Source organism: Macrosteles quadrilineatus, unplaced genomic scaffold, assembly GCF_028750875.1.
Source record: "Macrosteles quadrilineatus isolate MER2022 unplaced genomic scaffold, UCM_ALF_1.0 Scaffold_8__2_contigs__length_117827958, whole genome shotgun sequence".
Classification (NCBI taxonomy): domain Eukaryota; kingdom Metazoa; phylum Arthropoda; class Insecta; order Hemiptera; family Cicadellidae; genus Macrosteles; species Macrosteles quadrilineatus.
The window spans coordinates 90,592,176-90,603,882 of record NW_026542601.1 but is presented as its reverse complement, the minus strand read 5'-3'; the positions used below and the strand labels follow the sequence as shown (position 1 = coordinate 90,603,882).

The 11,707-nt window shown below is 34.3% G+C and overlaps 1 protein-coding gene across 1 annotated transcript; it reads right to left on the bottom strand.

Moving 5' to 3' along the window:
- Positions 1-80: 80 nt before the first annotated feature.
- On the bottom strand, positions 81-10,626 carry LOC129000554 (uncharacterized). Its single transcript, XM_054427516.1, has 8 exons — positions 10,553-10,626; positions 6,734-6,786; positions 4,653-4,819; positions 3,601-3,761; positions 2,391-2,550; positions 1,962-2,226; positions 1,082-1,317; positions 81-200 (listed from the first exon to the last, which is right to left on the bottom strand). The coding sequence occupies exons 2-8, from the start codon at positions 6,783-6,785 to the stop codon at positions 81-83; spliced, it is 1,161 nt and encodes a 386-aa protein (XP_054283491.1). The 5' UTR covers position 6,786; positions 10,553-10,626.
- Positions 10,627-11,707: the final 1,081 nt, after the last annotated feature.

Genomic DNA, 11,707 nt, shown 5'->3' with positions numbered 1-11,707 from the left:
TGCACTAAATATTTCAAAAGTTACAATCAATCCACCATCATAAGCCCTGATAACAAAGTTTATAATATTGATAGCTAAGATTAGGAAAACATCTTACCAATGACCACTTTAGCGCCAACTGTCTCGAATATTGTGAACAAATCAGAGGGAAACCTACGACAGTCATGTTTGATGGACAAGTTACCCGCCAATGTTCCAACCTGTGTTATAAGAAATAGATATTTTTGTGTAATTAATAAAATAGAGAGTGACAAATTGTAAAGATAGTAATTACTTTCTAGCAATTACTATTAATTTTTTGACTTCAGAAACTCTTTGCCATAGTATCTTTGCCAGTACTCCAAACCTAAAAAGTCATTCTGTATATAAAAAAACAGCTTGAACCACCAGTGGTTATAGAATTGTACATATTTAGATTTTATATTCATAATCATTTAATGACATACAGTAGACTCCCTCTCATCCGGACTCCTCGGGACCGAGGCCAGTCCGGATAACAGTTTTTCCGGTTAAACCGACGTCCCCAAAAACTCGTTAAAACGGACCATTTACTGTGATATTCAACTTAAATTTAGGAGAGCATTGTATTTAGACACATGATTACTGGTCTCAAATCTTTCCCACAAGAACAGTCGTTTTAGTACTGTCCACTTCCTGCCCATCTAGTCCGGTTAAACCAATGTGCTGATAAAAATTTTCCAGTTAAAGAGATGTCATTTCCGCCGAGTGTAGTCCAGTTGAACCGATGTCCGGTTAAAAGGTAACCGGATAAGAGGGAGTCTACTGTAGTTGATTTGTTTTGCCAAACAATCAGATAGTTTTCCAAAAGTTTGTTTGAACTTTAATCGACTGTTATATATTGAAGTGTGTGTGCCTAGAGTAACTGTTACTATAGAAAGCAATCAGTAAAATAATTTCATAAGCTTGTTATATGTCATATATTATTTTATCACTCATTAGGTCACTACTAGTTTGAGCACGTAATCAGTACCATAACAGTACTACTTCACTATCTTTGGATTACTACATACTCTTTGGTGAATCTCAGAAAGCGTAAAAAATATTTTGAAAAAATACTTACATTTCGCACAGGAATGTGGGCTACTTTATCCAAATGTCTGGCCAATACCGAGAGATATTTAAACTCACTTGGTCTCTCAATAGCCACTGCTTTGAACAGTTTTATGGTGTCCGTGAGAGTCATGTTTGCTCCCAAGACCAAAGTGTTACCCTCAAATTGATGTCTTTTCAGTTCTGATACACCATTAATATCGATGTAGATTTCAGGAGACGGAGGATACTTAACTCGGTAGACACCTAAAAATATTATCTACTCATTATTACATTTAAAACAGCAAAGTATGTGTTAGTGCACAGTTTAAGAGATAAATATGAATGTAGGGTGAGTATTGGTTCCTATGTATCACTAAAGCCGTACGTTTACACAGGTCAGTTAGCAGGGAGGTTACAGGGCAGGTTACCTGCCTCTAGTATATTTCAAGTTGCCTGGGGCAGGTAACCTGCCCTGCTCGCCATCTGGCCTCATGTAAACGGGGCTTAAGACTAGCGGATTGTGATTACAATAAAACTTTGTTAGTAAGTCTAGCAGTCTAGCTGACTGCATTGTGTTACTTTATTACCAAGATCAACCGATTGATGAATCATGATCATCAATGCACAAAGATCAATGACAGTTGTCGGGTTTAATTTCATAACTTCACAAAGCTAACAGACTTTTCTTGGAAAGATTTTATAAGAAAGACTAAAGAGGTGAACATATTATTTACCCAGCTAAATTGTACTATATTACCTGATTTGATAAGGTGAGGCATGGTGTATTTTACAGATAAAACTATTGCTTGTGAGATATTACCCAGATAATTTATTACATGGTACCTAACAATAAATGAATGAAATGAGTAAATGATTAGGTATCATTTTTACCTTATTAAAATGATTACCTTGAGCTGTATTTCCACCGACTAACATGTACGTCCCTTTGATCGTAGAAAATATCTCAAGTATTTGACGAACTGTTGTTGCCCTGTACCATTCTCCACCACCCAAGGTATGCAGGCTGATTGTGGATGGGGCAAGAGCTAACTCTACAAAGCAGCGTTCTAAATCGTCTTTTTCTTCAACACATTCAAAGTCGATTGAAGGAAGATGTAGGTTGCATTTCTTTTGACATGGTTTTCCATTCTTTTTGCAAACATTGAGCAAGTCCTGAAATATACCATAATATTAAGATCTATTTTTTTGATAAGTTAAATCATTATTATTTATTTACCTATGCAAAGTTTAATATTGCCCTTTATTACAATTACAGCATAAACAGTTTCAACACATATTTTGTGTATGACTACATATTGCACTAAGGGAATTTGTACCTCAATATCATCCATTCTTTCTCTCACTTCTGCAGGACTATCGGCAGCAAAACTTTTGAAGGCATCCAGTATCGGTCGGTAGCCGGTACATCGGCAGTTATTGCCTCCAAAAGATTCTTCAATCTCCTTCATAGACATTGCAGGGTTTGACTGCAACAGACTAAAATACTGGTTGATCATGTTGGGCACTTGGGGTAGTGAAAACTACAAAACATATAAGATTTATTAAGATAAAACTCAAAGTAAAAGTTAAATCATACACGCCACACGGTCACATTGCTTCCTATTACATGAGCATGAGAAAACGGAAATTGTCAAGTACAAAAAATACACGTCAAGCCTATGTAACCAGTTTTTCCATCTTACAACATGATAACTTGCTAGATTACTCATGTAACTTAGTAGTATATATATACATTATAACAGATCATATACTATGATAGTTTTTGCCTATGCATAATACTGATCATAATTAATCCCGTAAATAATTTGTGTTCTTATCATATGTGTGTGTATTTATAATAACTAGAGGTCGTCCAGTGGTCGAAAACTCGACCAAAATATGTAATGTACAAGACTTCTCTATTTTCACCACAAGCTGTAAATAAAACATCTACAGGAAAATATCCTTCTAACAGTATGCATAGATTTTCCCTGCAATGCACATGAGCTGAGAAAAAGTTTTGAAGAAACATTTCTGCTTATATAGATAACAATAATAATATATGTTCTTTGGAACGTAAATATATAATACAGTAATGACAATAATTGGTGAAATTGACTGGGTAGTTATAGTGCTTGCCTTCAAATCTGAAGGTCCCTGGTTAACTTCCAAGCAATATTGTTCCCATAACTATGGGAAGGCATCTTAAACTTAAGATGCCATTCATCATCAGGCTATCAATCAATGATGATAACAAAAAGGTTGTCACTAGTCAGGAACAATAACAGGCTTGTACTGTTTCCTTACAAAAATCGTTTAAAATGCTAATATAATGCATACAAATATTAAATTAATATACACAGTACAAAATAAAAATATAACTTTGGGTGTTATTTTCCATCATAGTATTCCTTTTATGAATAACACAGTTTATTTTGTACAGATAAATATGTACACAATAACATAGTCGTCTGTTTGAACCGAGATTTAATGTTTAAGGACCTAGGTTTGGTCCTGTGAGGATTAGTGTAGAGAGGGATTACATACCTGTACATAGACATGACCCATCCAGGAGTGCAGTATCCACACTGGGTGCCATAGAACTGAGCCAGCCTCGTTTGTACGGGGTGGTAGCCCTGCTTCCTGTTTCCAATACCTTCCACAGTGGTTACGGACATGCCTTGGCATGCATAGACTGCATACAAACACTGTAAGATGTTGATTATACTGTTTACAATAACCAAGTGAAAAATGTCAATTTAAAAAATTACTAAATTTTTTCTCACATTTATATGGCTGTTATCAATGACAATCGGTATACGTTATTCTAACCCACAGTTGTTTTTGTTTTGAATTCTTTATTTAAATAGAGCTGTAAATGACTTCCAAAAGATAATATGATAGTTAGAAATGTATAAACCATTTCAGTTACCCAAACTTAAACAGTCAAAACTTGTATATTTTTGCTTTATTATTTGCGTTATTTTTGCTTATGGTTGACAGGATTCTCTAAGATGTACGGAGCACATTGTTTGATTTACTACTTGTGTGGCATTGTTAGGGTCAGCAGTTTGATTTTCATACTATTTAAACACCATAAACACTACAATATTTATATATTTAATCATTGCAATGCAAACTAGGGAAGTGATTGATGGGCGACAAACCATTGTCCACCAGTTGGAACACCAACTTTTCTTTTATACCCTAAATTATTTAAAAAAAACTACTTTAGTCTTACAACACATCAATCTAAAACAGCTATATTCCTTAGCCTAATGTCCCTTAACCACAAGGAGTTCAAGTTGAACAATTAAGAATTAGTAAGGGTTGAGATGAGACATCTTTTCCTGTGTGGTGTACAACATTTTTCGCCATTCTGTGTCATTATTTAAGGTAATAACTCTATCAACAACAATAACAACAAAATCTTGTACATTCTTCTTATTTATCAACTAAGACTACATCAAAATTTTCTTTGGCAAAATCAGCATACAAAGAATAAAGTCAGACTCAGAATGATGTCCTATAGGCTTTAAATGATTCTTTTTTGTCCTAAAGGAGTAAAATAACTTTAGAAGAAACTATGAGTTCCTTACCGAGTTTACACCAAATGACTTTTCCATTCCAGTGGCAGGATCTGTCAGACTAAGATTGACGATGCAAGCGCCACAACCACCTTCCCGACACATAAACTTGGTGCCTCGTAGATGTGCCACATCTCTGATATATGTCAACAAGGTGGTGTCACCTGCCAGGCCACCTACTGTGGTGCAAATCAACATTTTATCTTGTTAAATTTGTCTATTATCTTGCTAATTGTTTGGGGCGGGAACAATAAGTATCTTACTTACTTACAGGGGAATAGTCCCCTGTAACAAGTGTTTTTTTCCAAGATGGAAAACATCCTTCCTGGCCAACAAAATTTAATTCGCATTCCCTTCCAGTGTAAAAGCTTTAGGCAGTTTTAGAATTAAAAAAAAAACATTTTTGAATTGAGCTACTAACAGAGTGCTGATATATAATTTTTTATTTCAGATACGTCAACGTTTTAACCAAGTTAAACTTCTAAGATGACTTATTGTAAGCTGTATCATCTTATGCCACTCAACTACCACTGAGAAAACTCAGCGAGAAAATAGATAATAGCATTTTAAACAGTGAGGTGCATGTAATGCATATCTAATAGCTGGTGAATAAGTATGATTTCATGTCTACTTTAGCATCCAAAAGTCTATGGTTGGCTACATTTATTAACTTTCAGCAAATATGTTAAACAAACTCCCTCAAATATTTATCATGGCTATATGGAACAGAGACAGATATTTTAAGGCTGGGACTCAAGGACCCAGTAGAAAAACAGGCCATGCCGCAGTGCGGGCAGTGCAACACTACGTCACAGTGTTGGATAGTTATACTAAAATTTTACCATGAAAATCTGACAAATAGCCAGCCTATTTACCTAAAACATATGGGATATTTTAGTGAATCAACAAATCCATCCACTAGTGTGACGTCTTGGATCCTGCAGGATGGCCTCCCGCTAGGAAAAACAGGCCATGCTGCAGCGCGGGCAGCACAACACTACGTCACAGTGGTGGATAGTTGTACTAAACTCTTACCATTAAAATCTTACAAACAGCCAGCTTGTTTATTTACCTAAAACATATGGGAATGGCGATGGCAATGAATTTATCAATGAAATCTATCCACTAGTGTGACGTCATGAATCCTGCAGCATGGCCTGTTTTTTCTAGTGGGGCCTTGATTCACTCCAGTTTAAAAGGTGGTATTTACTCAGGGGAGGTATAGAAGAGGCTACGATGACAGCTGTGGGCTTCTTTTTAGCTGTGGGAACGCCATTTCCGTAACAAAACGGTAGATAGCCATAGGCCTCGGTGGTCTAATGGTTAGCGTGCCGGGCTGATATGCTGTAGGTCCCGGGTTCAAATCTCGCTGGTAGCATTAACTTTTTGTCCAAGATGTTTTTACTATCAGCAAGTTTGGTTGGTTTGGTTCGGTTATTACAGTTTAATTTTATTATTAAGTCATTATAACATTTTAATTGAGCAATTTCTAGTTTTATTTAATAAACAGAATTATTTTTCCCATTACTAAACTTTTGTTATATTATTTCTTTATCAGCAAGTTTGGTTAGTTCGGTTAGGTTATGATAGTTTAATTTTATAATTAAAAAATAATAAAATTGAATTTGAGGCATTTATAATTTTATTTTATGAACAGAACTATTTTTGCGATTAGTAAACCTTCATTGCCAAAGTGCTCTCTACTACAGCGCTGTTCACGGAGAAATTTTGAACTAAATGCCTCATTCGTACCTCCCCTAAGTCAGACCCTTAAAAGGTGATGTTTTGTTGTTTACTATACTAATGTATTTGTTTCCTTTATTTAGCTAAACTCTTTAACTGAATATAACAATCTGTTTATAAACTATTTGTTTGCCTTCCACAACTATAATTTTGTTTTTGGTTTAGGACTTTTTAAACAAGTGTGGAGGATAGCAGCATTCAAGAGGATTTTACATTTGGTCTTATTTCTAAAATATTATTATGTAAATGCACACATTGTTTTATGACTCTCGGTACAGTATAAGTATGCTTGTTAGGAAATAGGCTGTTTTGAACAAATTTACATAATTTATTGAAATTGGTAGAAATACCTTTTTGAATTTTTCCATTCAATCTAAATGTCACATAGTCGCCCGTGTTCATCCTGGAAATGAAAATATAATATAATGAAAATATTTGTTTATTTGTAAAAAATTCCAAATCTTATTATAGCTGAATAACCATGTACTTGATTATGTACAGTATAACTACTTAAATTTTAAATATTGATAAGCTAAGCTAAAGACAAATGTTTGAATATTGACTTCCTTTTGACATTTTTGTTTGTCTTACATATCTAAACCTACAACATAGTGTAGAAACATACAGACAGCGTAGTGTAGCGCAACGTAGCGCAGCGCAGCGTAGCGTATAGGAGCGCAGCGTAGTCCAATACACACAGAGAGCGCAGCGTAGCGTAGCGCAACATAGGTTGTAGACGGTCTTAATAGGGTACATCAGTATAGAAGATGGCTCTGTCGAAGACGGCTCGTATTAGTTTTGTCGAAAATACCTTAAGGTGGCAGTTTTTGATCAGTAGGAGAAGTGTCGGGGTGCATGAAGTGTGTAAAGGCAGGAACAAGCATGGTGAATACATCGTATTTCCAATCCTTAGGAAACACGAGTCTCGGTTTAAGAATTATGTAAGAATGTCGACTACAACGTTCGATTACATATTTAGTTTGGTGAAGGATGATTGAGAGAAGCTTACAACTAATTGAAGGGGACCAATTGGTGCAGAAAAGAGACTAGAATTGACTCTTAAGCGTGTCTGCAGTCGAATGCGCTCCAATACGCTCTGAGGAAAACAAAATAGTTTGTTCCTCGGTCGTACGCTGCGCTGCGCTACGCTACGCTACGCCGAAATACGCTACTAGTATGTCATACCTCATTTCAATGCACGGTTTTGATTTAAAACATGCGCTGCGCTGCGCTACGCTACGCTGTCTGTATGTTTTTTCACATAGAATGCATCGCCCTATTGCTTGATATTGAATGATGTTAGTTGAATAATTGCTACAGACAAGCCATGAATGGCTTTTTTAGCTTAATTGTATGTGTTTTGTACATTTGTATTTTTTGGGAATAAATAAAGCATATTGTAACTATCTTTAGATGTTTGGCTAAACTGGTAAGCCATATATTACCACGTACAAGATAGATAATCCTAACTTTTTTGAATGAATTTCCTTACTTTTTATTACTTTTTTCTAACTACAGAATGTAATTACTTGGATACTATTCAAGGTAAATTCTTTATTGTGCCTAGAACAACAAATCTATATAATTAATACGCTACATGAAACTTTGTCGGTTGAACTCCTCCGCCATTTCTTAACCGATTTTATCCATTGACGTCTCATTGGTCTCTCACTGGCCTTTTATTTTTGAAAAAGTCCCTTGGGCTCTGCCCCAGTGGCTTTGAAAGTTCCCATGTTATCCTTATGAAGAACATAATTGTTTACATTTTGATCAGCTGTATAATTTAACTGCTGTTATTTATTTTTCAATTCAATGAAACACATTGAGTACGTTTATTTACTATTTGAGTTTGTTTTAACATAACCCCCAAGACGAATCGTGTTAGTATGGTTGTATCTTAAATTTGTGTATTTATCGTTGTTTTGTGTCGCTATGACGGATCGTGTTAGCATGATTGTAACTTAAATTTGTGCATTTATCGTTGTTTTGTGTAGATATAATTTGTTTATTTGTTGTTTTTTTTCTTCTAAATGCCTCCGATGCGACGACAACGAAACATAGACAGGAGGCGTAATCGTGATAACGACCGCAACTACAGAACAGTGGCGCGTAATAGGTTAGTAGTATATGTTTTCTGTGTTTAACCACAGATAATATAACCCCTTAACTCAACACATTCAGCACCTGACCCTGGCCCAACACTACCCCAACACGACTTTCCGTTCACAATTGGCCCTCTATCAATGACCTGTGTTGCCGGTACAGCAAGGTATTTTGAGAAGGAGAAAACCGGCAGGAATGCTTTAGGTTTGGTTTATCAATAACGAAGATAAACTTGGTCTGAGTTAGCCTACACACCGGTAATCCTTGAGTTGACTCTTTTAAACTCATTGTAAATATGACTATTATTCGTTTTGAAATAAATCCTGTAACACTTTGCAATTGCTCGAATTCGAGCAACATGTACACTAGTAATTATTAATATTCTAAAAGAACTAGGGAATTTTAGTTCCATTCTTGTTAACTAGTTTACCGGTACACCTGAGGAATATATGTTACTGTAGAGTTTTAAAGATGAAGTTAAAGAATTTATATCTAGATCTGAGTTTAAAATAATTGTGTTTCATTGCTGTTCACTGTTCCAAATGTTTATTATTATTACTTTTTTAATAGTTTATTAATTGTTTAACTTGTTTATTACTGTTACTTTTTTCATTGTTTATAAATAATTGTTAAAATTTTGACTACTTTAAATTCTATGATTGGTTTGGTATATTTTGTGTCATGATATAGTTTACTTACATAAAAACAAGGGAAACAAAAGACTGATTGAATAAAAAAGAACTGTGAAATAACAAAAATTATAATAATTGCTGCAGACAAGCCATGAATGGCTTTTGTAGCTAAATTGTATGTGTTTTGTAAATTTGTATTTTTTTTGGAAATAAATAAACAAATTGAAAAAATAAACATTTTATATGTCAAATTGAGTCTAAAATAATTAAATTTTGTTTCCCCTGTAGCAAAGGAGGAAACTTTGACCTTGGCATGCGCAAAATAGGTGTGGGGTGGTAGGCCCCTATTGCGTGTCACACGCCTGACGCCAGTCGCCTAGTCGCCAGTGCAATGTTTAGGGCGCAACAGAAGGCACAGCAAAGATTTTATATAGACTAGTGCACCTGTTGCTCGAATTCGTGCAATTTCAAAGAATTACAGGCAATCAAAACTAATAACAGTCAAAAGAGTCATTTAAAGCTTATGTAACCAATCACTCCACAGCAGTTATCGAAACTGAAAATGAACTCACTCTGAATAGGAAAGCTCTTGTGTGCATCATGTGTTTACTATGAACAGCTGTATATAACAGTCGAAGTGGTCTACACAAAAAATACTTAATTTTGACACATCTTTTGTAAAAATCTGTCCATTATTAACGGAGGAGTAGTGTTTTGTAGAAATCGCCTTCACGTATTATATAAGGATTTCTAAATTATACTAAATTTAAATCTACTTGATGATAATGAAATTTGACGCTGGTTTAATGAGTTTTGTGGTACCATAGTGTTTTGAAAAGACCTTCACCTGGCCGGCTAAAAACAAGTGACAACAGTCGAAGAAATCCGACAATTCTGTATCAGAAGCACGGAAAAATCTATTGACCGACGAAGTCTTCAGTTGAATATACCAAAATCGACACTTCATGATGTTATCTGTAAAAGATAGAGTCTTTTTGTCTAAAAAGATTCTCTTAAGACATCAGATAAACCCGCCGATCGCCCTAAGTGTACAGACTTAGCCAGTTTTACCCTCTCATAAGATTAATGAAAATCTTAATTTTATCATCAAACTATTCCGAATTGTATCAAAGTATGAGAAAAAAACTTTGTTCTTTTCCCTTCAATTTGATGTTTAAATCATTTATATATCTTGAATAGTCCCTGAGCAAAGACCATTTAAATCCCGACATTGTTTTATAAACACCCTGTATTATGTCACCGAAATAAGATTAGGTGTTAAGTAATAATTTGAAATTAAGTAAAACTAAAATTTTGGAAGGATTTAAACCAGTTTTGCTAGTTTCTGAAATCTGAATACTCTAAACAAAATTGTGTTTTTTCTAAACTAAAACATAAAATAACATATTTCTAGCTCACTAACTGTATACCAACTTTGATATTGCTTGATATCAAACCTAAAATTAATTTGATCTTCATAGACACACTAAAACATAACTGCATCAGAGACTTGATAAAATTAATGTCACAGGGGCAAATACTTCATTTACATTTGATAAGATAAACACTTTATTGATATAACTGAACTGTCAAAGTAAACAAGGAAAATGTGGTCTTATATTGATTTAAACTAGAAATAAGAATGTAAAATAACTATATTGTTAAGAATGTATGGTATAAAATGATGAATATTCTGAACCTAACTGACTGCTAACTAACTAACTGCTGATGAATTGTTCTCAGGATTATTCACAAACTTATGGTTTTTGTGTACATAATATTTAAAATTTTTGTATATTTTGTAGTTTTTCAATATTTAATAGCTATTTACCTTACAAGTGTAGTAAGAGCGTTTTTACATCAAGCAGGTGAATGTTGTGCAACGAGCGGAAGCGAGTTGCATAACTTACTGAAGTGATGTAAACACGCTCTTGCGTAACGTGTAACGTACAAGATTTTACCTGACCCGACAATGTACAGGAGGTTACAAACAATATTTTTCATTATCCATTTCACTCATCTTCTAACAGTAACGTTCATTTACAAACAAAAGCTAGGTTAGGAAAATTCTTCAAAACATAACAATAACATTCAAGCGCACAGCTGATTTCTAGCGTTGAACGTCGTTGGCTCCATAGAGGTATATTTTTTAAGTTAAGCACTCAATGTTATTTAAAAGGGTTTTATTACATCACCAAGTGAGTTTTTTTCAACTTTACATCACTCAAGAAGTAACGAAGTTATATACATCACGCTGTTGCATTTTTAACAGTCGATAAAGCAATTTTTAGGTATTAAATTCGTTAATGATGATGGTAAATAAATCTCTTGGCAGTGTTTAAATATTTTGTATGTACTACATAACATTTTATTTAAATCATTACAGTAAACAGAAACTATCACAGTTAACATTTTACATGTGCATGACAGAGCAGAATAAGTTGTGCAGTATTTTTTTATTCATGACGAGTTTTTAGCTAATATTAAATACGGTACATAAATTTGAAACCTACAGACAATAACATTTATGTTCTTCATTAGAGATAATGAAGATAGCAAAGGTCAAAACATCCGAGAAACAACAATAAA